The sequence below is a fragment of the Trichechus manatus genome, unplaced genomic scaffold, assembly GCF_000243295.1.
Source record: "Trichechus manatus latirostris isolate Lorelei unplaced genomic scaffold, TriManLat1.0 scaffold00228, whole genome shotgun sequence".
Classification (NCBI taxonomy): domain Eukaryota; kingdom Metazoa; phylum Chordata; class Mammalia; order Sirenia; family Trichechidae; genus Trichechus; species Trichechus manatus.
In genome coordinates, this window is record NW_004444164.1 from 1,391,584 (window position 1) to 1,419,385 (window position 27,802).

The window sequence follows — 27,802 nt, forward strand, 5'->3', positions numbered from 1 at the left end:
AGGGGAGGATCGGAGAAGACGAGGTAAGAGGAACTATTAGAAAGCTATTGCATTAATCTGGAATGCCTGGGTAGTAAAAATGGTTAACACGATTGGCTGTTAGCCAAAAGGTTGGAGGTTCAAGTCCATGCAGAGTCACCTTGCAAGAAAGGCTTGGAGAGATACTTCTGAAAAATCAGCCATTGAAGACCCTATGGAGCACAGTTCTGCTCTGACACACATGGGGTAGCCGTGAGTCAGAATCGACTGGATGACAACTGGTGGTGGTTGCATGAATCAAGGCAAGAGTTGATGGGGCTTGGACTAGGATATTAGTTGGAGATGTAGTGAGAAGTGATCAGATTCTGGGTACATTTTGAAGGTAATAAGGACAAGATTTGCTTATAGGATAAATGATAAATGTGAGATATGAAGAAACCAAGAATGACTCCAAAGGATTTGAACTTCAAAGAGATTACATGATTAGGTAAACTAAACTACCACAACTAACTTAAAAGTTTTTGTGACAGAGAATTTTAAATGACACTAGGAGCTTTCCCATTTGTCTTCATAAGCTACCTGTTTAAGTATCTGTGTTAATTTCTGTTTATTTCTCCTTTCATAGTTCTTGCCAGTAGCTTCAGTCCATATCGTGAAGGAAGATTCATAGAGAGGCGACTGCGATCCTCATCAGAAGGAACTGCAGGGAGTAGCAGAATGATTTTGAAACCAAAAGATGGAAATATAGAAGAAGTTAATAGTCTAAGAAAGCAGAGAGCAGGCTCCTCGTCTTCAAAAATGAATAGCATGGTAAGTGTATACATATGTCTACACATAATAAAAGTGTGTCCTATATATTGGGCATGTTCATGCCTCATGCCAAATGAACACGTACTTAAGGATGGACGTCTCATATATGAAGGGAAAATTGGTCTCTGTAGTTGATGTCAAGGGTCAGGGATGCTAATTTCCACTTGACACTTTCATGGGTTACAACAGATAGGTGCACACCAGCTACCCATAGTTCCTGTTTTGTTGGCTTTGATGGAAACCCTTGATACTCTCCATTTTAGAACAAGATCCTGGGTTCACAAGCTAAGAAAAATGTTGATGATGACGATACCCTTGGACCTTTGGAGAGTATCATTTCACACCACCTTTCCATCCTGCAACCACATATGTCAGTCCTGCCTTTAGACCCTTTAGTAGGCCCTACTCTGACTGTCCTTCTGCAGTGTCCCTCCATCTGGGATGAGGATCCCTTGGTGGCCAAGGAGAAATGCCCATCCAAACCTATAATGCACTGCAGGTAGCCGTGATTCCAGAATTCCTTGTCCAAACTGTGCGAGCCTGCGAGGGCAAGGGTGGAGGTGGGGTGTGTGTGGAGGGGGCTGTGGTCTGCGTTTGGACTTGTGGACCAGAGTGTCTGCAAGAAGATGTATCAGAGTAGGAGGTGATGAGGCATGGACTGCAATCTGGGTAGTCCACAAGGCCTTAGGCCTCGAAAATATTAGCTTAGGTTTGCCTTCTGAGTTCACTTTTCCACAAATGTGCTTTTTGCAGCGTTGTCTTTGTCTTCTAATATTTAACAGTGTTTTTTTTTTTTTTTAAGTAAATCTATCTGCCCATTTAACAATAGGTATATGTTAAAAATATTCAAAAATAAATAACTTATGATATCACACTGTATCTTAGATAACTGGGTTTTAAATGAAAATATTAGATCATCCCATTCTGACAGTTGTATCATAAAGAAATCTTACATTAGTGAGTTGACATTGTGTGATTAAAAAAACATGGCATTCGAAGTGTGAAATTCCAATCATTAGTTCTGGCTTGGCTGTATTTAATCTTGGGTAAATCATTAACTACAAAACAAGAAATGATAATGAGCATCTTGTTTCCATTATTCTAAAAAAATAATTGTGTGTGTTTGTGTGTTTACATTTGTATATATAGAAACATATTTCATCTTTCCTTCTGTCCTTTGTGCCTTGAAATGTTGTATCATTATTGTTACAATTGATATATATATTTTTTCTTATAAGAACATGTTAAAATGTTTACAATTATTGTAAGATCAAAATTTATGGATAATGAAGTATTATGAAGCATATGTCTTTACAAAATTTTCATTACATCTACATAGAAAGCTATTTATGAATAGTTTTTTACTATTTAGTAAACTTGGCCAAAGTAGAGCCTTTTGTATATTATTCTTTTATATGTCATGTGTTTCTCATACTAATTTTATATAAACAATTCTCCACGGAAGATTACAAAAATTACTCTTCTGTGATCTGATTTCGAGATTTGAAATTCAAAAAGCGAAAAACACAAAAATCTTAATTTTAGTGCTTTTATTTGTGGTTTTTCACAAATATTCAAAGAACACTGCCCTGCAGTGATATACATTAGCCACTAGGTGGCAGGATAACACCATTGCCATTAGTGGTGAACACTCCAGGTTGGAACAGAGATTTGGTTGAAATATTGCACATGTTCATTGGATTTACCAATAAAATATGTTGAAATAAATACCAGTGCTTTTGAATTTTCACAAGAAATCTATCAAAAAAAGTACTTTATAATTTCTCTGTTTTCCTTTGGATTATACAGTTTGTATCGTATTCTTTTTTTTAATCTCATTCTTCAGTTAATTTACATCTTAACAGTTAATTTACATCTTAACAATTAATTTAAAATGCATAAAATATATTCTTTAACTTATAATAATATAAGAAAGAAATGCTAGGATTTCTTTGGTAATTTTAGATATATGTGTGATTTAGGAAATAAAATTAGAAACATTCCCTCTCCTTGAGCATAGAGAATGTTACCCAGCTGGAGCTGGGCTCACAAGGACTCACAAGGACATATCAACTGGGCCCTGAGGTATAAAGACAGTAGCTAAGATAATCTTGGAAAATATCTTTTAGGGAAACTTTCACATAAAGCCAATCAACAGAACACAAAAGGCTTTTTACTCTTATCTTTTTCTGTTAGCATTTAGTGAATAGAAATTTGTTGGACCAGTGAAGACCCTCCTGACTGTCCTTGCTGAAACCTGTATCGATTGTTAAGAAAGACAATTCAAAACGTAGGATCACAGTTTTAGCCAGTCTGAAAAGGCTAAGTTTTCAATGGTTTTGCCCATTTGTAATGTTAATATATACAGATGGCTCTGTAACTGTTCTTTGGACTCAGGCAGACATGGCTGTGGCAGCATGCTCGTCTGTTTTTCCATTCTTGCCTATTCTGTAATATTCTTTGGATTTGGACAGACATGGCTCTAGCAGCATGCTTGTCTATTTTCCAACTTTTGTCTGTTCTGTGATATTTCCTTGGACTCTGGCAGACATGGCTGTGACAGCATGCTTGTCCGTTTCCCACTTCTGCCTTTTTTGCATATATGCCAAATAAAACTTTTCTTTTTGCTTTACTAAACTTTGTGTGTGAAAAGTGACTTGCATTTTCTTTATACCTCTCCCATAATATTGTAAGTGAACGTATGTATTTATGAATGAATCCATGCTTCAGTTATTCTTTGCATTTAGGGTAATAATAATAACATTTTTAATACTTACTTGAATCAATGTACAACAATGTTTCACATGTATTATCACATTTAGTTCTCACAACAACACTTCATGCTAAATGTTACTGTTATTATACACATTTTGCAAATGTGGAAAATAAGACACAGAAGATAAGTAACTTGCCCAAAATCACACAGCTAATTAATGGCAAAGATAGGATTTTGTTCCTAGCTGTCTAACTTCAAACCCTACATGCTTTTGGGGAAGTGTATTAGATTTAAATTTAATTTGAATCATTTTAAAAAAATTTTTCTTGCATAAGTTCTATGTTATGAGATTAACAAATTGAAGGAAATTATATGCTTACTCTAAGCCTAGACTGTGGCCATCTCTAAGATTTGAAAAAAAGGAAAACAAACAAAAAACATAGTGCCCATTCTGAACTTAAAATTTGGCAATATTTCTTGATACACTGATGAATGCTATCAAGGTACTTACTGAGAGAGATCTCATCTTAAAAGTGACTTAGTCACAAAACAAGATATTCGTACTTAGTAGTAACTGGAGTCCTTAGAGGGGTAGACTCCACAAAGTTTATGGAGTGCGGTTCTATTTATTTAGATGCTCAGGGTTTCTGAATGACCAAAGATATGCCCTAATGGGTTTCAATATCCCACATTTCCAGGGTTTTTGTATACTTTTGGATATTTCAATCTGAAAGAGAAAGGACAGAGTGCATTAACTCTTTGAACATCAATGGCCCAGAAGAAATTGGGATTTCCTTGAATTCATTACAAGAAGCCAAAATATATCTGGAACAATTTTATAAGTATTCACATCTATTACATTTTATCAAACCACTGTAAATAAAGACTTTCCTTAATTTTTCTTTTAATGAGTAACTTTATACTTTTATTAGGCTGGTCAAACATTTTTGAAAAGCTTTTTCTGGAAATAGGCTTTTTTTTTAGCTAGGTACTTTCTTTCCAAAGTATTTTATGTACATGGATATATGTAAGGAATTTGTCGTGGTTTCTCTAACACTGCAGTCTAGCTCCAATTATTGATAAGATTATCCTGCTCTAAATGTGAGGATAGATTAATATGTAATGAACAATTCAGAGGACCTGGCATTTTTCAAGGAAAAGAAGTACATCAGCGTATCAGTCAGGATAAACTAGGCTCATGTGATAACCAGTAACTCCCAAGTGTTAGTGACTTTACGATATTCATTCATGCTACGTGTTCATTGTGGAAGGTGCTGGGAGTTCTGTTTAATGTCTCCTCCATCTGTATCCAGGCTATTGCAGCAGCTACTACTGCAAACATTGCCTTCTACCGTGGCAAAAAGTCATCACTGGAAGCCCTGGCCCCAGTAATAAAATGTTGTGACCCAGGAGAGACTCACTTCATTTCCACTCACAACTTATTGGCCAAACACAGTCACATGACCCAAACTAGCCACAAAGGGAGTTAGAAGTGCAATCTCCCCTTGTGTCTGGAAGGTGTAGAACCAGAAATATTTGGTGAGTAATGACTATTAAAATCCTAAGTATTCGTTTAATTGACTGAAATTTCCTGCCTGTCTCTCCCCTCTCTTTTATCCACAATCATTTAAAAGGCCCTGACTTTTTGTTTGACACTGTGCTGATTGCTGTGGTGAAAAGAGATGATGAGCTCTCCGAGATGGAAGGATTCATACCTAACCATGAATTTTGTCCTTTTGGTTGTGCTCTGATTTAAAGGCCTTAGAGATGTGTATCTTAAATGAAATAAGCTAACTTCTTCACTTGACTCAATGTATGGGAATCCTACTATATTTGAAAGCATTTGTTTTTATTACACTAAAAAGTTGGTTTAGAAAGTTGTATTATTTTTAGATTACTTAGCAAATGCATCCATAGAGTTTCCCTGGATGCTTTGTGCTGGGTGATTCTGACTGCATTCATTTTCGGCCAGTTTTACTCTGACACAGCATCATTTCTCTCATTTGCAGTTTGGCATCCTGCTGCCTTTCTGTAGAAACTGTGAATGCTACAGGAAAAACATAAGCTGTTAGGAATTTTTTTGGTATAACAACAGACCAGATTTAAATTTGAGGAAAAAAAATAGAAGAATTACTTGCAGATCATTAGCATCCCATGTCATATTCTTTTGTCTGTTGAACCCAGAATTTAGTTATTATTGACCATAGTTGAAAATTTAAGACTAAGTAGTAGGGGAAACAAAAACAAAAGCACTTTGCTACTCATTAACTTTTCTGGGGCTTGCTGTTTTCTCATTTATTATCTTATCTTCTATGCATTCATTCATTTTTTCACAATTTCTTTTAATAAATGCTTGTTGGGACACTACCCGGAAGACACAAGCATGAAAGAGATAGCCCTTGAGGATTTTAGAGTTCCCAGTTAGGGAGACATGAAGGTTGAACATAAACATGTCAATAAACCTGATTTAACCATTTTGACCATCTTAAAATTCAGAATGGGTAGAACATGCTTGATTTGGATTGTGACCATTGATATCAAAAGTGGAAAGGATTTAAAATGAGCACATGAACTCCTGTTTCCCTAATTTATGTGTATTTTATGTTACACGCTCAGTTAATGACACTATTAAATATGTGCTTTACTCCCTGGTGACTTTTGCTCATTTCTACCACGGCAGCCCAGCTGCTAGTCCTGAGCAGGGACTCTCAGAGGCAGAGGACAGTAAAGAAGAAGGTACAAAATAAGTCATAAAATTAATATCCAAAGAATCATTTGTGAAACACTTCCACTCTACCATCCACCAGGCAAAAGAGTTCTATTGGCCTTGTTTGGTACATGCACCATCATACTTCATTTTGTGGCATGGAAGTTGTTCCAGCTCTAAATTAAGAGCAAAGGCTGGAAGAACTGATTCAATAAATGCTTCCTCTTAATTCTGAAGTCCTTAATGAGATCTACAAATATTTGAAATTTTTAATGACTATTTGGAGATTAAATAATGATCCCAACTTTTGGTGTAACTCATTGTTAATGGAATTAAAGCAGATATTGCATGCTGCAAGGACATTTAATGAGAAAAGGAAGCCATCAATATTTTTAAGGAAATGGAGCTACACAAATCATTTTTCTCAATCCTTATAAATTTTAAGAAGGAAAAGCACAAATATCACTCGTTAAATGTGTAATTACATTTTTTGATAACTGATATATTAATTTTAGATTAATAACCCTAATCCATAATGCTTTTATTGATTTTTCAAGTTACTAATGATACTTTCCTTTTACTGCCGTTCCGGGGTTCTTTCACATACATGGCACTTAACACGTACTTATTTTAATGCATCTCCTTTTACCTATTACACTGCAGGCTTTAAAATAGAAAATAGGGGAAAAAAAATTCCATATTGGCATCCTTATAGTATTTAGTAAAGTGCCTTGTGCAGAAATAGGCATTTAGTAAATATGAATGAATGGAAGGTAAAATTGCTGATCAGATAATGAGTTATAGTTATATAGATATGAATCAAGGCTTCCGTCAGCTCTCACAATCATTATGTGTGATATGATTATATACATTTTGTAAGAATAATTTTGACATTATAATTTATTTTATAGATGTACACTGAATATGTTTATGATGCAGTAGTTGATAAAGTTTGGTTCATTGATGCTAATTTGGTTCATTGATGTTAAGTCCTTGGTCAGGAAATTCATCTCAATTATGACATTGTTCCAATGGGAACAATTCTTGTTAGGATTATCAGACTTATGCCATGGTTTCTAGGATCCTATCTGTGGAATAATTAGGAACTGGTCATACAAAGAGGAAATAAATTTCTTATTTGTGGTATTTATTGGAGAATCTGTTAAAAACATATGTTCTTGGTCAAATAAGTTTAAAATGAGACTTTTAAAACCCCTTGTCTATTTTATCTAGTGGGGTTCCCGTTCCTCCTTATTAGGTTGAACATTCAGAATTGCCTTTAAAAGCAGACTTAGATAAAATACTTTATTCATTTTTTCCCCTAGCCTGTAGAATGAGTCATTTTCATTTACAAGCTGTCACAGTTTTTATGCTTGGTGCTCAGTGTTATAAATACCTTATCCTAGATAGAGTTCACTTACTTCATCTCAAATGACTTTAAGACCAGCTTGAGTAAATAAGTAATATTTCAGTATCATATTTGTTGCCATTTTTCTTCATATACTTCTAACAAGAATGTGCATGGTGTGTAATTTTTCCCTGTGGTGACATTATTAAAATTTAATATATATACAACCAGGGTATAACATAGCAATATTAAATAATAAATGGTATAATCTTCACTAAGAATAGTACATATTGGTGTTTATTATTATTTATGAAGGAAATAATTAAGGAGGCCAGTAGTAGAGGAAAAGTAAAGATTATTTTTTTCTAACCATACTTCATCTAGGATACTCTTTAGAATGTTTATATCCCTCTAAAACTGAGAAATTAGAAAACTAAGGTTGTTAACTTTTCATTCTTGGAGTTATAAACAGTTTTATTTTTAATTGGGTCAAATTTATCTCTTAATTTTGTGTGAGAGGAAAACTGTTTTATGCCTCACGTAGGTGACTCCCGGGGCTGGCACAGCCTTCACAGAATGACAGAGAATATTTATCAATTCACAGTCCATGACAAATCTTTGGCCATCTGAACAGCTGCACAATCTATAACACAAAATTGACCTTGACTAAAAGAACAACTTCTTCTGAGGGGATAGTGACTAGAATCTGAAGTTTGTATATTATTCTAGTCAGAGAAAAAATAATAAAAACTTGATTTTTTTATACTTACAATATTATTTTGAAATTTAAGTACATTGAATTGATTTTAGTAAATTATTTAAGCAAAACAAGTCTTGACTTCCAAAGTCCAGAAATATGTTAATAGTATTATATCCAATATATAATAATAGAATCATATCCACTATTGACCATTATAGTTTCAAGTTATAGAAAAAATATAAACATTATAATATATGAACATTGTTTTTCAAATATTTTAAAAATTGAGTCACATTTATAATTATTTCACAAACCATCATGTTTGCAAGGGTAGGATAAAGAGGTGTGATTTACAAGTGAATCATGCATATACAATTTCACAGTCTTCTTATGTGAAGACATTTTGTTTAAATTACTCTTTCCTAAATTGAACTAGCTATCATTTGTCACTTTCATAATTTGATTCAGTGATCATTTCACTCTAGTGCTAAAAGTTTTCCTCTTTTGTTTGGGTCTCCTTCTGTTCTTAGCTTGTTATATCCAACATGACACAATGTAAGAACCTTTTCTTTTTTTTCTTTAATTCCCTCTCTTAGGCTCTTTATACATTTGTAATTATCTTAGAAAATTATGATTTCCATACTCAGCTAGTTGTCTTCAACACTATGCAAATAATTTTATTGTTAAGAGAGACTTGCATGAATTAGCATTCTTAGCAGGTATCACAGGTGAAGCAGGGAGAGATCAGGAATACCTACCTAGATCCTCAGGTCCTTTCTTTCTGCCTTAGATGAGCCTTGGTCAAGGCTGTTGAGTGAGGTTTCTAAGTAAGGTATATGATCACCTCATTTACACAGAAGGAGCCATCTCAGTACAAAACATCCCCATCTTATACTCTGATAGTTACATAGCATACATGGAAGTTTTCAAGGGACCCACATCATAAATTTCTAGATTCCAGATTTAATTTTCATAAGCAATACTAGACAATTAGGCACAGCCTGCTGAAAGCATTCCATAGGCAGACTCTTCTGCTATTAAAAGCCACTTAGTTTGTTGGTTTGCCAGAAAGTCTGTCATTCGTATGTTTACTAGATTAGACCAGGTCACCTGCCTTCTTTCTTTCCAGAAATTAAACCACATCTTCTGCTATAGCTGGGAAAAGGGATCTCAGAGCACCTGCTTAACTTGTTTCTTCCTGGGCAGTGACTATAAACTTTGAACACATTCTTCAAGTTGTCTCTCCAGTTTCAGCTGCCCACCCTCCAAACAACCATAGTTTTGGAAGTTAGTCTTTCGTTTTCTCTGATCTCAGAGGAGTATGTTTCCTTGCATCCTTTGAAAGAAAATGTTTCTACTAGTCACCTTGATTTCAACCTCTCATCTCCTAAAGAACTTTAACCAGTATGTTTCTTCTTTTTTCTCCAGTTTAGTCTCATTCCCTTCATTGCTGTTAGTTTACAACACTGTCATGTTTTCCATACTTGAGAAAAAGAAAAAAGATTCTTGTCTCCTCCCTGACCCTCATCTATCCATCCTCTGAACCTTCTTCCCTATACAAAAGAATAGGCTCACTTGCCATATTCATTTCTTCACTGCCCATGAACGCTTCAGTTTCATTTATTTTAGCTTCTGTGATACACATTTCTCTACACTGGCACTGTTGACATTTTTTCTGGATAATTCTTTGTGTGTGTGTATGTGGGAGGGATTGTCCTGTGCATTGTAGGATGTTTAATAGCCCCACTTGCCCATTAAAGTCCCAGTGGCACCCCCAAGTTGTGACAAGGAGAAGTGCCTCCAGGCATTGCCAAACTCCTCTGGGAGGAATTTCCCAGGTTGAAAACTACTCTAAAGTCATCAGTGACTTTGAAATTTTCATTTTTCCCCTGATATTCATTTCTCTTGACTTCTCTTAAGTACCTTTTTCATCATCTAACACCATTGGAGGCGCTGTTTATATCATTATTCTCATCTCCTTTTTGCTGTGCTCTCTTCTGGTTATTCTCTCTCTTCTTTTTGCCTTCCCAGACCCCTTTACAGGCTACTTCTTTACAGCTGTGCTTTAAATACAGGTATTATTTGGCATTTGGTCTTTGACCTTCTTGTCTTTTAATTTGCCTGTCGTATCTGATAAAGTGCCACACAGTGGGTGGCTTTAAATAACAGAAATTAATTTTCTCATAGTTCTGGGGGCCGGGAGTCTGAGATCAAGTTGTTGGCTGTGCTGATTCCTTTTGTGGTTTTGATGGGGGAGTCTGTTCCATGCCTGTCTCCTAGCCTCTGGTAGCTCCAGGCTTTCCTTGACTTGCAGCTGCACAATCACATGGTGTTCTTCCTCTGTCTGTCTTTGTCTCTTTCTCTCTTTTAGAAGGGTATGACTTAGGTGGGATTAGGACCTACCCTATTCTATTATGACTTCATGTTAACTTTACATCTTCAAAAACTATTTCCAGACAAGGTTACCTTCACAGATACCAAGGGTGGGATTTCCATATATCTTTTTAAGGGACACAATTCAGCCTGTCACATAGGGAAGGTATTCCAAATGTAGATTCCAAATGAAAATTCTGAGAACCTTTATCAGAAATCTGACCAAAAATTTAGACAGTGAAAAGCACCGTTTATTGCATTGCTGGGAATAGAATTAGGAGTTGTGAAAGAGTTGTTTGTGTAAGGAAAGTAGCTAAAACTCTGAGGATTATCATCTTTGGAATGGATGTAGAGAAATATATAGTGAATTGACTTTTGTCCAAATATTTAATGGCTTCACCAATTAAATATGTTTTTCCATTTAGGTTACTCTTCTAATTTCTATTGTTATACACATTATATTTCAGCATCCTTTTACAATACCCCAGTAATTCTCAACTCTCCCCATTTGTTTTTAAAATTACGTTGGAGAACAACAATTAAATCACTTGAAAGACCTCCTTATTATAATCAGTGTAATACACTGCAATAATAAATTCTATCCTCACTGTTATCACCCACTGTTATGCATTTAAAAATTGGCAACGGCTTAAGTTGAGCAAAGGACAGACAGTGGCAGAGGTTGTGGGCATTGTGCAAGCAGCACATATTTGACCTTCCAGGAAACTTGGCAACCAACCAGAGAACTGGTGAACCAGAGAACCACACGCTGTTCACTTGTGTCCTACACTGAGAACTCTGCCACTGCTGTTTCCGCCTCGTGTGCTTCAGAGCCTCCCAAGGGAAGGGCATCAGGCTGACTGTGGTCCAAGAGGAACTTATGGTGTGTACAACATGTGTGTGTGAGCAGGCCATTTTAGCCACAACTTCAGAAGGGAAGAAAATCCATAAAATATCTTCAATTCTTAAACATATTAAAATGTAATTAACTAAAATGTAATAAATTAATTCAAATGTGATAGGTTAGTAAACACTTAAACAGCTTTATAATATTTTCACACTTTTCCCCACATCCATTTAGTGCATTCTAATTTTTAATCTATTATAAAAATATGCTTTTTATTTTCACTTTGTGAAACTCTTTCAGAATAAAAGCCAGTTACTGAAAAATCAAAGTCAAAACTGATTCTCTTAAATTTCTCAAAATAGAAAAATTTACAAAATATGGGTTCTTTTTGTGTCAGTTATATGGAATTTTAATTTTTTATTTTAAGCAAGTATGGTGTGATGAAAGGAGCATGGATTTGATAAAAGGATGCCAAAATTGCAGTCCCGTCTCATTCACTTAAATTTTAAAGTGTTACACCAATGAAAATGATAGTTGTTTTTAATAATTACATGAATCAAAGCTAGAAACACTGAAATAGAAATAGTATTACTTTTAAAGTAATCATTTAGACACAAAGATTTTTTAAAAGCAAAACGTATATTTAAAGTTATCTATCATGGCAGTAAGTTGGCTCCTGTAAGCCACAGCAAAAACAGTCCTTTAAACATTCAAGATATCTATATATTAATGCTTTATAATGTAATGCATTATTTATCTGATTTCTCATTTATTATTTTTTGGAAACTCATTTAGTTTATATTGCTTAGAAAAAAATTAATCAAGCTGTACACTTACGATGGTGTACTTGATAATATTTATGTTATACTTCAATGAAAATGTTTACTAACCTCAGTTTTTCCTGATTTTTAATTAGGCAAAAAGCATCTGCCCTTCAGATAAATGTCTTGGCTATTTGCACAGAAATTGTAAAGTTTTGTTTTCTTAAATAAAAGCGAATTTAACTATTGTGAGCATTTATATAATGAGCTGTTTTTAAAACTAACTTGATACATTACTAATTCAAAAGTATCTTCTGCTCAGTTTTAAGGCAGTGCTATCCAAAATAAGTAGGCAGTGACCGAAAAGACAAAAAAATGTTGAAGAAAATAATTACTTATAGAAAGCTTTATTTACTTTAAAAATAATTTTTGAACTGTATTGTATTTAGCATAAGACTAGTTGGTTTTACTATCATTTAAGATTTCTAAACTTCTGTGGGAGAAACTTTCATAACACACTCAAGTTTTAGCTCTTGTCTTTCTTCCTTCTATTTGAAGAATACATTCACCAATAGGTTATTCAACTTGCATATTTAAACCGTATGAATTTGAACTACGAAGTAGCCAGCTGTCAGATAATTCACATCATGGATTAGGCTCTGGTTGGGATGAGACGGTATGTCTCAGCATGCTGTTGCCTTGAGTAGATTTATGTTCCAAAGAAATTCGGTTGCATTAATACAAATAGTGATTTTAAATGAAAACAAGATCGGCCACCGAGTTACGGTTCATGAGTCACAGTGGTTCTCTGTCTCTTTTTTGTTTTTTAATTAAAAAAAAAACATGTATATAGGAACCATCACTGAGTCAAGTTGGTGTCAGAGTACACTGATCCAAAAGCATTAACTTAACCCAGCAGTTATCTGGAAGTTGTTAGTAGCTGAGAAAAAAAGAACTGAATCATGGATGCTGGGTGTACATTTAATAAAAGAGAAAAGAACTGTTAATAGCATTTATGTCTCTAGGAAGTCCTGCATAACAAAAGGATGTTGGAACACCATGAATTTTTATGAAGTGATGCTACCATTTTTCAAAGGGAATTTACTGTTACGCAGCTGGAAGCTTGTAAGGTCTGTTACCTAAAGAAGTTCAAAGATAGCCACTGTTTTTCAATATATAGTTTTATTTTGTATTTTCTGATTCAATGCACTGAGGCTAAACATAAAAGATGCTAAGATTTCAGCATTTCATAATTTTCTCCTTGCTCTGATAGGTAGGCTATTAGGTAACTTTTAGGAAATCAGACCAATTGACCTGTACAAATTATTTCTGCAGAAATTGTTTTTTGTTGCTGTGAAACAACACAAAGGGATTTGCCGGTTTTCACGCTATCGGTTTGCTAAGTCCTATGTTCTTTGAAAAATGAAAAACATTTTACCATAAAATAGCAAATTATTCTGATTCAATAAGCTAATCTATTTTACTAAAGCAATAGATGAAAGCTTCATTAAGAAATGTACTTTTTCTATTTTACCAAAAGAGGATTGCATAATAAAATAATAGCAGAATTTTGTTCTTAGAATTGAGCAAAGGGTATGCTCAGGGTAAAGCAGCTATCTGAATTGAAGAAACAGTAAAAAGAGAATTATTTTAAATGGTCTAAAAGGCCAAGTAAAGTGAGCTCAGTTGAACTGAGTGTTAGCTATGTGACCAGCGTGTGATTTAGGCACTGTTTCAGGGCTGGGGGATATCATGTTGAACAGGTGGACATGGCAGCTCAATTGTAAAGTGTTAAAAGAAAAATAAAAGACAGTGTTTCTTTAAAAAATAAATTATATTTCTTTTGAGGGTCATGGGAATCTTACAGTCTAAAAAGATAGGTTCCTTGCCCTCAAGGAAACCTAATGAGAGTAGGTAAAAAATGACTGGTTCTGTGTTCTGACTGTTACAGACCTAAGTGATGAATCAAATAGTGATTAGCCCACTGACAACCCCCAAAATAGAAGTGAGGGGATATAACTAGCTTTCATAACTCCCAAAATAGAAGTTTTGTTGTTAGGTGCTGTCAGGTCATTTCCAACTCATAGAGACCCCAAGTATAACAGAACGAAACGTTGCTCAGTCCAGTGCCATCCTCACAATTGTTGCTGTGTTTGAGCCCATTGTTGCAGCCACTGCATCAATCCATCTCACTGAGGGGCTTTTTCTTTTTCACTCACTTTCTACTTTACCAAGCATCTTAGTTATCAGTGCTTCTGTAACAGAAATACCATAAATGAGTGGCTTTAACAAACAGAAATTTATTTTCTCAGTTTACGATGCTAGAAGTCCTAATTCAGGGTGCCAGCTCTAGTGGAAAGCTCTCTCTCTGTTGGCTCTGGAGCAATGTCCTTGTCTCTTTGAGCTTCTGCTCCTGGACAGTGTTCATGAGGCTTGGCATCTCTCTTCCCCCATCTTTGATAGCTGGCTTGCTTGTTTAATCTCTTTTATATTTCAAAAGAGATTGACTCAAAACACACCCAAATGGAATTATAACCATAGGCATAGAGGTTAGGAATTACAACACATATTTTGGGGGGACACAATTCAATCTATAATACCAAGCATGATGTCCTTCTCTAGGGACTGATCCCTCCTGATAATGTGTCCAAAGCAAGTAAGACAAAGTCTCACCATCATTGCTTCTAAGGAGCTTTCAGACTGTACTTCCTCCAAGACAGGTTTGTTCATTTTTCTGGCATTCCATGGTATATTCAATATTCTTCACCCATACCACATTTCAAATGCATCAGTTCTTTCTTAGGTCTTCCTTTTTCATCTTTAAGCTTTCATATGCATGTGAGGCGATTGAAAATGCCATGTCATCAAAATAGCAGTAAAGGGATATAATTAGCTTTCATTTATTGCAGAAGCAGAGCAGAGACTTAAGCAAAATGAGTCCAAATCATTTCTCCAGTGAACAATTGTAGAGTTTCAAGTTTGAATCAGAAACTGGGCTAGGAATAGTGTGTTGAAGGAATTTAGAACAGTTTACTTACAGATTGTATCATGTTTCTGTCCACAAATTGTCTCTCTCCACAAATTGTCATATTCACCAAACAACTGACAGGAAATAGAACTCATAATAAGTGGAACGAGCTGTCTTTGCCTCCATTTTTTGCTTCTGCCTCACTATTCCTTTCCCCTGCCCTTCTTCTTAGCTTCACCTCACTTCCCAAAAGCAATCAAAATAAAACATGACTCAAAACAAACACAGTTTCATATTAATAGTATCAGATTCAAGAGAGCAAATACATTAGATATTACTTCTACTAATTTCCTCATGTGAAGCTTCCCTGTATTTATTTATTTTAAAAGTTAAATTCACTTAAATAAATAAAACACTTATTTTGGGACAGTACAGTGCCTACATCACTTTAGTTACAGCATACTGCTTTATTTTTACTAAATACATTTTGTTTTTATTTTGCACTAACTACATACTTACAAGAAAGTTAGAGGAATTGTAAAAAGAATTCTCATACAGCCTCCACCCAGATTCACTAGTTGTTAAACATTTTGCTTCTTTTCTCTCTCTCCCTCTCTCAATCCTTCTCTCTCTGACACATCCATCCATACATAGATTTTCTTGAAACATGTGAGGGTTAGTTTCAGACATCATGACTCTTTACTCCTAAATACTTCCACATGTATTTTCTAAGAATAAGGACATTCTTTTGCATCATAGTATACATATCAAATATGGACACAATATATTATCTAACATAAACCCTTATTCAGATTTCCCCAGTTGCTTCAATTGTTTGCCAATCCAAGCTCCAAGCCAGAATCAATGTTACATTTAGTTATCATATGTCTTTAGTCTCCCTTAATCTGGAATGGTTCCTCACAATTCTTGGTCTCTTGTGGCATTAACAGTCCTGACAGTTATTTTGTAGAGTTTTTGTCATTTCATGTTTGTCAGTTATTTCATTATTTGATTCAGTATATGTTTCCATTTTTAGCTGGAAAACTACATATATGTTGTATCCTTTCTACTAGACAGAAAATATGATCTCTGTTGAACACAAAAAGTAGCATGCAACTTCACAGTGTGAGCCCTTAGTAAATGGCAAAAAAAAAAAAAAAAAAAGATGTAGTCGCCTAGATAATTAAGTAATATGATATTGGCAAGACATGGAGTCATCCTCTTGGCCTTATGTATAATATGTGGATACTTTTCTTAACATTGTTCTTTTTGATCCCAAATATTTTCCAAAAATTATTATATCTGTTTTCCAAAGATTATTATTGATCTCAGAAAAAGACTGATTCTATTTTGTGTAACAGCCGAATTATTTACAAGCAAGAAGTGTTAATTATATACATGTCCTTGAGCACAGAGTAGTGAGTAACTATTGTCTGGAAATTTCATTAGGAAACATGGGATTAGATCTTTTTTTTTTTTTTAGTTGTACTTCAGGTGAAGGCTTACAGAACAAATAGTTTCTCATGAAACAGTAGTGCACATATTGTTTTATGACATTGGTTAACAACCCCACAACATGTCAACCCTCTAACTTCTCAACCTTTTTTTTTTGGTGAAAATACACATAGCCAAAGATACACCATTTCAAAAATTTCTACATGCACAGTTCAGTGACATTGACTACACTCTTCCAATTGTGCTACTATTCTCACTTAAAATGGAGGCTTACAGAACAAAGTAGTTTCTCATTTAACAGTTACTACACATGCTGTCCTATGACAATGGTTAACAATCTCACAACACATCAACAATATCCTTACTCAACCTTGGGTTCCTTATCACCAGCTTCCTTGTCCCCTTCTGCCTTCTGGCCCTTGTCACTGCACTACTGTACCTCATTAGTCCCATTTGGTTTTACGGGGCTGTCCACTCCCAGGCTGAATGGTGAACCTCGGAGATAACTTCACCACTGAGCTAAAAGGGTGTCTGGAGGCCATACTCTCGGGGTTTCTCCAGTCTCCTTTAGGCCAGTAAATCTGATCTTTTTTTTTGTGAGTTAGAATTATGCTCTACATCCTTCTCCAGCTCTGTCCAGAACCCTCTGTTGTGATCCTGGTCAGAGCAGTCAGTGGTGGTAGCCGGGCACCATCTAGCTGTACTGGACTCAGTCCAGTGGAGGCCTTGGTAGCGGGATTAGATCTTTTAAAAAAAAATCTATTACTTACTTTTCAGTCCTGAAGCTTGGAAACCAAGCCTGTTTTGCATGAGGTTTTACATGTAGTACCTATACATTTTGTAAATCCCTTTCTTCTTGAGGTTTCCAAAATTTGCTAAGGTCCCTGGCCTTCCAGGAAGTGTCTTTATTTAAGAGTGGTGGGTACAGTTCTTCCATGAGGCTCTGAGACTGCCCTTTATTGAGAACCTGATCCGGAACTCAACGAGCTGTTCTCCTTTTCAGTGGGCACAACATTTTTAATAGATTTGAGCTCCAAAGTAGTAAGAAGACAAACACACACAGAAAAAAGACTAACATGTCTGATTCTCTATTGTCTTTTATCTGATCAAGAATAGGTCATCCCCATTATCCATCCAACAGAGATTATTAAGTCATCAGACCATAAAAGTAGGTACCCCACAAATAGGAATTACTATTTGTATGCAAAACAGACCAACATATGCACATGGAACTCCCTTGAACATGTAGTTGAGACTCACCTAGTGGTCCACTGCTCACTATTTGCTCACCTGACTCTGGAAAGGAATACAGCTGAGGCCATGAATCTTACACAGGGGTATTCCCTCAACTATACAGTAGAAACTGACCTAGTGGCTCCAGACGGGACACAGATTTAATAGTGCCCAAGCTTGATTATGGAAAGGAACACAGCCCTAACCAGGAGTAGACAAGAAACAGAATTACAAGCTTTGTCAGAAACAAAGAAACCACGTAATCAAAAGAAAATAAAAACATAGATAAACAGAAATCATCAAAGGTAAAATTCTATTGCTACTTTGGAATCCAGAAAGAAATATGCCTGATCTTACCCAGACTGTGGAATGCCTCCTCCAGCAGTATACCGGTAGTTTAATTGGCCTTGGCTTGTGCATCCACTTGGATATCTTAGTGGGTCCTTCAAAACTGTCAAAGTATAATTTTTCAAAGTTTAAAACATGACTTCATGCAAATACCGATTGGACAGTTATCAAAGATTTACTTGTTAATTAATAAGACAATGTGCAAGATGGTAAAATTAGTTCAAGAGCATTTGAGGAACTGACTATTTATAGCACTTTAATAAAAGAATGTTAGAATAAGGTTGCAAGATTGGATACAAAACTGGTTAATTACTTTCCTACAGGGCAGTAATCAATAACTAGACAAAAAACATTTATTTCTCTTCTAGATACAAATTTGCAACTAAATATGTAACTTCATTGAGTCTGAGTCCTTAATAGTGAATTAGCAAAATCAAACAATAGGACGGTCTCCTACAGAATTAAATAATCCTTGTGTGGACGTTGTAAACAATACTTCAGTATGGTATCAAAAGAATGTGCAGTCATCTTCTTGGATTCATTTCTAAGTTTTGGATAATGGTTCTTAACCTTAAACCATTAGTCCATGGTGAGCCCAAGAGAATCCAGAAGACCAGTAATTTAGACCTAGAGCAATTCACAAGTAATTGCGTTAATGCATGAAGCATTTCTGTAAGAATGACATGGGCAGCAGCATCTGATTTTTTTGTCCGACTTCACAAGGGGGAGGAGAGAATTAAGATAAACATCATCCCAAGGCTGACTCCAAGGCACTTCTGTGCTGGGTTCTGTAATTGATTGCAATGGCCACACAGAACTCACAGACAATACGATTTTGAGGTTTATTAGGGAAGTACTAGGTTACAATTCAGGATCAGGAATGACTTAGGATACAGTTCTTTGGTCAGGACAGCGTCTCGGCAATGCCCACAGGCAGGCCTCTTCCTAGCCTTTGGCCCCTTGGCCCCTCGACCCTTCAGCCATTTGGGCTTCTTTGGACTCTTGGGCCAGCCCAGCCTCTTCCCTGCTCCTTCAAGTGTTACAAAACTCCTGAGCTTCGCCAATAAGTGCCTGGAGGCATGCTACTCTGCCAGGAAGCACCCCGCCCAAATGTGCTCAGCTCTGTTGCTCTGTGGGTTGGCTCACCCACTGTAGCGGCCATCTCACACTGGTCTTCTGGTTCTGCTATCACCATTTCTCTGTCACTGCTTCTTACTGTCTCATGCCGTCTCTGGTGTTACAGCTCTCTTTAGCTGTCTCCTGGGACTAGGAGGTTCTCAGTGTAAGGACCCAGGTCCAAAGGATGTGCTCTACTCCTGGCTCTTCTGTCTTGATGATAGTGAGGTCCCCTCTCCTCACATCTGGGATGAGCTCATTTTAAGCCTAGCAGGATGGCAAAACTGACCAATCCCCTCGTTAGGGTTGCATACACATTATTTGCATTATTAGCAGGCTGTCCAATCCCCTTGGTAGGCCACAAACACCTTGTTTGCATAGTTACTCCCACCCAGTCATTTTGTGGGATTCACAAGACCATGCATGGCTAGAAGGGCCATAATAAGTAATTCACTGCACCATATTTTGGTAAGGCAGGAGTGTTGGAACAGAAGTGGGATGTTACAATAGATAGGGGGAGAGAGGTAGGGAAAAGCTAGGTCAAAGATAGTCATGCATTATATACTAAGAATTTTGGATAGTAAATGGTAGGAAATGAGGAGCCATTGATGATTTTAAGCAGGATAATGGCATAATAAGATTAATAAGATATGCCTTTTAGGATTATTATTCATCCAATTTTAAATGAATTAGGTAGGTGGCTATAGGTTACAGTGATAAATGCCTTACATGAAAAATGGCAGTGTCTTTTATTATTATTGGAATGCAAAACTAGCATATTGTTTTTGCATTGACATTTAAGATAAACTTTTTATATTCCAATTTGGTTTAGACACTTTGCTGCTAAATGAAAACTATTCTCTCAGCACTTAGTTGAAGTTCCATTTTTTTATATAAATTATGTATTAAGTTTTATTTTTGGCCCAGTAAATTTGTGAAATTGTTTATTTAAAAGCTTTTCCATTAGTGAATAATTAAGGAGTAATAACTAATTTATAAATTCACACTTACAGGGAATAGCAATAAAGATATTCCTAGGAGAAGGAAAGCACTGTTAGAATTATGCATATTTCGGCTATTTTTCTTTACTCCACAGTTTATTTACCTTTCAAAATGATAAGTTCAGTTAAAGGTGCCATAATTTACAGAAACTGAAGTCACGCAACCTAATTTAAGAAGACCTCATCCTGCAGCCAAACCATTTTCTTCCTAGTCACTAACTGAAATTGTCAACCTATAAAATGTGCATGTAACTGCACACAGTGTAGAGTGAAATGTGACATAAGATAATAGGAGGAGCTTATTGAAACAGACAGCCTAACTGTAGGCATGGTGGTTGTGAGTGTAGGGACTATTACTCTGATTGCCTTGTAATTAGCAGAGTTTTTTTGGAAAATTTTTAGTGGGCACACTCTAGAATCAACTACCCTCTTGAAAGCATTACCTTTTTTCGCTAAAGGCGATGGATATGAGGGAAAGAGGAGCGGGAGATGAAGTTTATCTGAGTGATTGCAAGCTTCTCTGCTAATCAAATGATGTAAGTCATGATTAGGAAAGAAAAATCAATTATCATATGGGCTTCTTCACTGATAGAATACCACTGTACACCATCTGTTGTCACATTCCACCTCTATACCAACACTCCTGCCTTCCGAAATGCTTCATGTGTTAAAGCAGTTACTCAAGAATTGTTCTAGGTCTAAATTACTGTTCTCTTTGGCTTATCCTAGGATAATGGTTTATGGTTATCCATTATCTAAAACTTTGAAACAAGTCCAAGAAGATGTCTGCATGTCATCTGAACAAGTTCAGAGAGTGAATTTAAAAACACCAGACTAATTAATTAATGATAAGTGGTCCAGAAATGGGAAATGCAACCAGTAATGTTTGAGGAAAGGAGAAAGAAATAATTTTATCTAAGTTTACAAGTTACTTTAATTTTGTCAAGGATTTATTATCAGGAGCCTTCAGATTTTTTTTTTTTTCCTGATGCCTAAAGACAGATGCTTTCTCTGACAATTTCATCTATAAGTTTTCAGGATTAGACATTCTTAAGACTTTACCTGTCCTTTTTTAACCATTTTATTCTATAAATTAATTCATTGTGAGGAGTCAGGAAAGACGGAAGTTAATATTTATTTATTGCTTATTATGTATCTTGGATTGTATTAGTCAGTTTTCATCTGGAAAATATTATTTAATGTTTACAACTGAAATAATAAGAAAAAAGATTCTCAGTATAGAGTTCTTTGCATTTTTATTAAAATAAAAATCTGTAGTCGTTAAAAATCTCTCTGTCCCATTGAATTGAATCCTACCTTTGTATGACTCCTATCAAGTTCTCTGATGTTTCACACAATTCTAGTCCTTCAGATATTTAAAGCTTTTTTATATTTATGACTTTTTTTTTATAAATTGGTTAAAAACCTGTAAATTCTTTCAATACTCAGAACCTTCACCATTTTATTGATTTACTGGTTAAGCTTTTTTTGGTAAATAATCTTTAAAAACATGTAACATTTACTTACAACCAGCATAAATCACATGTAAACTGCACACTGATTAGAGAGTGATGATTATTTCCTTTTCTGGACACTGAACTCTGGAACTTCTTTAGTTGAAAAATGATTTATTTCCTTCTAAGAGATTTTGGCCCTGACCAATAAGCAACACTATGGTAAACAGAGAAAATATTGAAGTTGTTAAAGATTTCATTTTATGTGAATCCACAGTCAATGTCCATGGAGGCAGGGGTCAAGAAATCAAACGACATATTGCACTGGGCAAATTTGCTGCAAAAGTCCTCTTTAAAGTGTTAAAAAGCAAAAGTGTCACTTTGAGGACTAAGGTGCATCTGACCCAAGCCATGGTATTTTCAGTCACCTCATACGCATGTAAAAACTGGATAATGAATAAGGAAGACCAAAGAAGAACTGATGCCTTTGAAATATGGTGTTGGCGAAGAATACTGAATATACCATGGACTGCAAGGAGAATGAACAAATCTGTATTGGAAGAAGTACAGACAGAATGCTCCTTAGAAGTTAGGATGATGAGACTTTGTCTTACATATTTTGGACATGGTATCAGGAAAGACTAGTTCCTGGAAAAAACATCATGCTTGTTAAGATAGAGGGTCATCGAAAAAGAGGGAGATCCTCAATGAGATAGTTTGACATGGTGGATGCAACAGTGGGCTCAAACATAGCAACGATTGTGACGATGGTGTAGGACTGGGCCGTGTTTTGTTCTGTTGTATGTAGTGTTGCTATGAGTAGGTGTGAGGGCACCTAACAACAAAAACAGAAATTTCTAGAGAATGATTATTTTGGTTATTGGCTAGATGAATTGAACTGACAGTGATGTATTCCTGAGTTAAAGGACAGAAAAGACAATGATACACTTATTTATTTTGATTATATGAATGCGGTAAAGGATTTCTCTTTAGAGTAACTGATCTTTGGAACAATATTTCATATTCTAGACCTATGATTCTGTGTTTAATAAAAAAAGAAAAAAAGTGAATAAATATGCTTGGGAACAAATCCTGCTAACAATAAAACCCAAACCAAACCTGTTGCCATCAAATCAATTCTGACTCCTAGTGGCACTTTAGGACAGAGTAGAACTGCCCCCATAGGGTTTCCAAGGCTGTAATGTTTATGGAAGCAGACTGCCACATTTTTCTCCCACAGAGCAGCTGGGGAGTTTGAACCAGCAACCTTTTGGTTAGCAGCTAAATGTTTTAACCTCTGTGCCATAGGGTCCCTCCTGCTCACAATACTGTGGCCTTATTAATAGAGTATTATTTAATTTTAACCAGTTTTCATTCCTCTTCTTCTTATAGTAATTTTGAAATTATAGGTTTAAGTAAGAAGGAGGATAGTCTATTACAGCCATTGAAAAAACAAACAAACTTCTGATTGACTTTATCATTATGCAAGAAGAATTACATCATCCTGGTCCATATCCTTGAGGGGTGTCCTAGATTTGTGTCCTTGAGTAGAGGTATTAATGAGTAGGGGAATTTACTTTTGCTCATACTGTCAGAAAAATTGTCATTGTTAATGGTGATGATGTGTGTGTATGAGTGCACTTTGATAAAGTAAATCCAATATGTGAAAATACAAATTTATAAAACAAACAATATGGGGGGGGGGTTATTATTTTTTTGCAGAATGATTAATTGTAAAATATGCTCAATAGAAAATCCCTTTTGTGCATTCATGATTAGCAACAATAACTGATACTTATTTAGGACCATGTACAGGGTGGCCTGAAAACAAAGTTGAACACATAATAAATGATTTATTGCTATAACATTACACAGTACAAGAATGTAACATGTAAGCCAGAAAGTGAGATAAAGTAGAAAGAATATGGTACTTAAAACCAGAAAACTTGGATTTAACAAAGAACATACTTTCTTGGATTTTCAAGGAGCTGAAAAACTGTGCTTTTAATGCCTATTTCACACAGTAGTTGTGAAGAGAAGATGAAGTATAAATTAAAATTGAAAATCCCTTTCATACAGCTTGATAGCAGCCAAGTTAAATTCCTATTGTGTTTGAGAAAGAGACCTTTACAGTGAAGGCTGCTCAAAGATCTCAAGGCACCACTTCAAAGGACCACCTTCAATCATGGCAGCCAAAAGCCATTAGTGCAATAGGCCTTCCAGAAGCAAAGCCAGCAGCTAGAGTTATGAGTCCTATTTTTCCAGTAGAGTGATAAAACCATCCCATGGTAGTTTAAAAATTTAAACTGAAAGATACGAAGTTCAAATATTAACGATGAGGGTGGTCCTGACACCCCATTTGCCAGAAGACCCTCTACCCAGAAAATGTGGTTGTTTGGAAATCTTGTCTGGACCTCACAAGAAACTATTCATTATGACTAACATTGCTCATAGCAGAATCAGCAAGACCTAAACATCTGTTCTCAGCCTATTCAAATGCATTAATCATCCATCGTTGTTGTTGTTGTTAGGTGACCTCAGGTTGGTTCCGACTGATAGTGACCCTGTGTACTACAGAATGAAACACTGCCCGGTCCTGCACCATGCTCACAATCATTGTTACGCTTGAGCCCACTATTGCAGCCACTGTGCCAATCCATCTCGTCGAGGGTCTTCCTCTTTTTTGCTGACCCTCTACTTTACCAAGCATGATGTCCTTCTCCAGGGACTGATCCCTCCTGACATGTCCAAACTATGTAAGACGTAGTCTCACCATCCTTGCTTCTAAGGAGCCATTCTTGTTGTACTTCTTCTAAGACAGATTTGTTCCCTCTTTCGGCAGTCCATGGTATGTTCAATATTCTTCACCAACACCACAATTCAAAGGCGTCAATTCTTCTTTGGTCTTCCTTATTCATTGTCCAGCTTTCGCATGCATATGATGCGATCGAAAATACCATGGCTTGGGTCAGGCACACCTTAGTCTTCAAGGTGACATCTTTGCTTTTCAACACTTTAAAGAGGTCTTTTGCAGAAGATTTGCACAATGCAGTGCATCTTTTGATTTCTTGACTGCTGCTTCCATGGGTGTTGATTGTGGATCCAAGTAAAATTAAATCCTTGACAACTTCAATCTTTTCTTTGTTTATCATGATGTTGCTTTTTGGTCCAGTTGTGAGGATTTTTGTTTTCTTTATGTTGAGGTGTAAGCTGTACTGAAGGCTGTCGTCTTTGATCTTCATCAGTAACTGCTTCAAGTCCTCTTCACTTTCAGCAAGCAAGGTTGTGTCATCTGCATAACACAGGTTGTTAATGAGTCTTCCTCCCATCCTGATGCCCCGTTCTTCTTCATATAGGCCAGCTTCTCAGATTATTTGCTCAGCATACAGACTGAATAGGGATGGTGAAAGGATACAACCCTGATGCACACCTTTTCTGACTTTAAACCACACAGTATCCCCTTGTTCTGTCCGAACAACTACCACTTGATCTATGTACAGGTTCCTTATGAGCACAATTAAGCATTCTGGAATTCCCATTCTTTGCAATGTTATCCATAATTTGTTATGATCCACACAGTCAAATGCGTTTGCATAGTCAATAAAACGCAGGTAAACATCTTTCTTGTATTCATCCATTAGAAGGTTGAATTGAGTCCAAATTCTAGCTTTCAAGGCCTTCCATTTATACATCCCATCATGTTCAAACTTTCCTCTTCTTGTTGTTAGGTGCCATTGAGTTAGTTCAAACTTACATAGACTGTCTTAGGCTGGGTTCTCTAGAGAAGCAAAAGCAGTGAAGCATGTGTATACATATACACACACACACACATATATATATACACATATATATGGACACACACATATATGGAGAGAGATTTTTCTCAAGGAAATGGCTCATGTGGTTGTAGAGGCTGGCAAGAACCAAGTCCCTAGGTCAGGCTTCAGGTTAGAGGCTTCTCCTGACTCATGTAGCTGTGGGGCTGACGAATCTAAGGTCGGCAGGCAATATGGCAGGCTGTCGCAGCGGCGACGGTTGTCGGGGCAGCGAAGACAGTAGCCAAACACAACTCTTACAGAGAAGTGGGGCCAGGAGGGTCACTCTGAGGAGTCCATCCCTGGCTCCAGTCCCAGGAGTTTATTTATAGTCAATACAGCAAGCAGTGAAGCAAATCACAGAACAATGGGCTTTGGGTGAGTAACAATAAGTTTTGGGCAAGGGAGAAGTAATTCAGGTCAACAAGCCAATCAGTAACAGGACAATAGGTTTGGGAAAACAAGTCATGCCTAATCTCTTTCTTATCGCTGACAAGTCTCCAACATGTCGTATACAGCATAGAGGCCTGTGGGGGCTGCAGTTGTCAGTAGTGCAGCCATGTTTAAATGGCGTATATCCCCACATTTCCCCCCTTTTGTTTAGTTAATGGAATAAGAATCAAGAGGGTTTTTACTGGTCTAACAAGTGTCTGTTAGGACAAAGTAAAAATTTCTCTACGAGATAAAGCCTAAGATTATCTCAGCTACTGTCTCTACACCTCAGGGCCTGGCGACTTAGTGAGTCCTTGTGAGCCCAGCTACGGCTGGGGCACACTCCATATGTTTAAAGAGGAGAAGTAGCATAGCTATGAGTAACACCTGGACTCAGTCACCTAGATGGCAGCCATAGCAGGCTCTTTAAACTCACGGTGCTGGTTTTCCACTGGATACCATCTGGTTTTTCACCAGGTTGTTACTTAATGCCTGGACTTAGTCTCCTAGGTGGCGGCCGTAGCAAGCTCTTTAAACTCACGGTGCTGGTTTTCCACCAGATACCATCTGGTTCTTCACCAGGTTACTAAGTAAGAGCGATGCTCTTATTAGTTGCATAGCCGGAGTGAGCGGACTCAATGTGCCTTTCAGGTTGGTAAGACATTAGAGGATGATCTTATGAGGATAATATAATCCTCTGCGCTAGTAATATCCTGATTGTTGGACCCATGGGTTTCATCTGACTCTCATTTTGTCAGGTAAACACTAACTTTTAACATCCACTGAAATTATTATTCTTAAAGGCTTAAAGATTCATTAATAATCAAACAAGCAATGATTGACACAGCTATGCCATTCCTTGGAAAGGAATCACCAGGAAGGGTAATTTACACATCATAACAGATTTAAGAATCAAACAAACACTGATTTACACAAATTTACTATCAACTGGAAAGGAATCATCTAACTTAGAAATCTATCTATACAGAAGCATCTAACCAGGAGAAGCCAAAAATATAGAGGAGTTTACACATAACAAATTTTCATTGGGAACTTACTGATTAACAAATTACTGATTAACAAGATAATATAGGGTGACTATTGAGAATAGATTGTCACGAGGGAAACCACAGCTAGAAACAGGCTTCCAGGTGCAAGTGGGGCACCTGCAGTTGAGAGGATATGCTCAGCTTTGGAGGAGAGGGCTTTCAGATCTCCCCATGTTACCGGTAGTGCAGATCTCCGTTGTTCAGTGTCCATCCCTGGGGGAAGGGGTGCCAGTGTCAGTTGTAGCTCTGGAGTCAGATCGGATGGCGGCTCCGGCAGCTGCAGCAGGGGCGGTGGCGGCGGTTCTGAGAAGGGAAGGGGCGGAGGTGCAGGGCAGAGTGTGCCGGCGTGTGGGGGAGCTGCAGCACGGGGCGCTTCTGGGACCCTTAGTAGTGGCCGGAGCGCACAGCCCGCTTTCGCCTGCCCAGAGTCTCCAGGTGGGGCCATCCCAGGTGGCGACACCCCAGGCAACTGGGCTGGCAAGCCCGGGCTGCGGCAACCTGGAACTGGGCTCGGAACACCATGGAAGGGATGGAGCGAGGGCGCCACAGCCAGAGTGGGAATCCAAAGTGGATCTGTGGGAGACAAAACAGCTGCATGCCCTCGCCCCCAGGTTAATGATTCTGCAGGTCCTTGCCAGACAGAGGGATTTTGAGGATCTTTTAGAGGACCTGTGGGCGAGGTCGGGTGTC

At 36.8% G+C, this 27,802-nt stretch overlaps 1 protein-coding gene across 1 annotated transcript in view; it reads left to right on the plus strand.

Annotated features, from left to right (window-relative positions):
- The window catches only part of CCSER1 (coiled-coil serine rich protein 1), a 1,325,280-nt gene that overhangs the window by 68,373 nt on the left and 1,229,105 nt on the right, over positions 1 to 27,802 (plus strand). Inside the window, exon 3 of the mRNA XM_004389012.1 lies at positions 605 to 789. Coding sequence (XP_004389069.1) covers positions 605 to 789 — 185 coding nt within the window. The remainder of the gene's footprint in view (positions 1 to 604; positions 790 to 27,802) is intronic.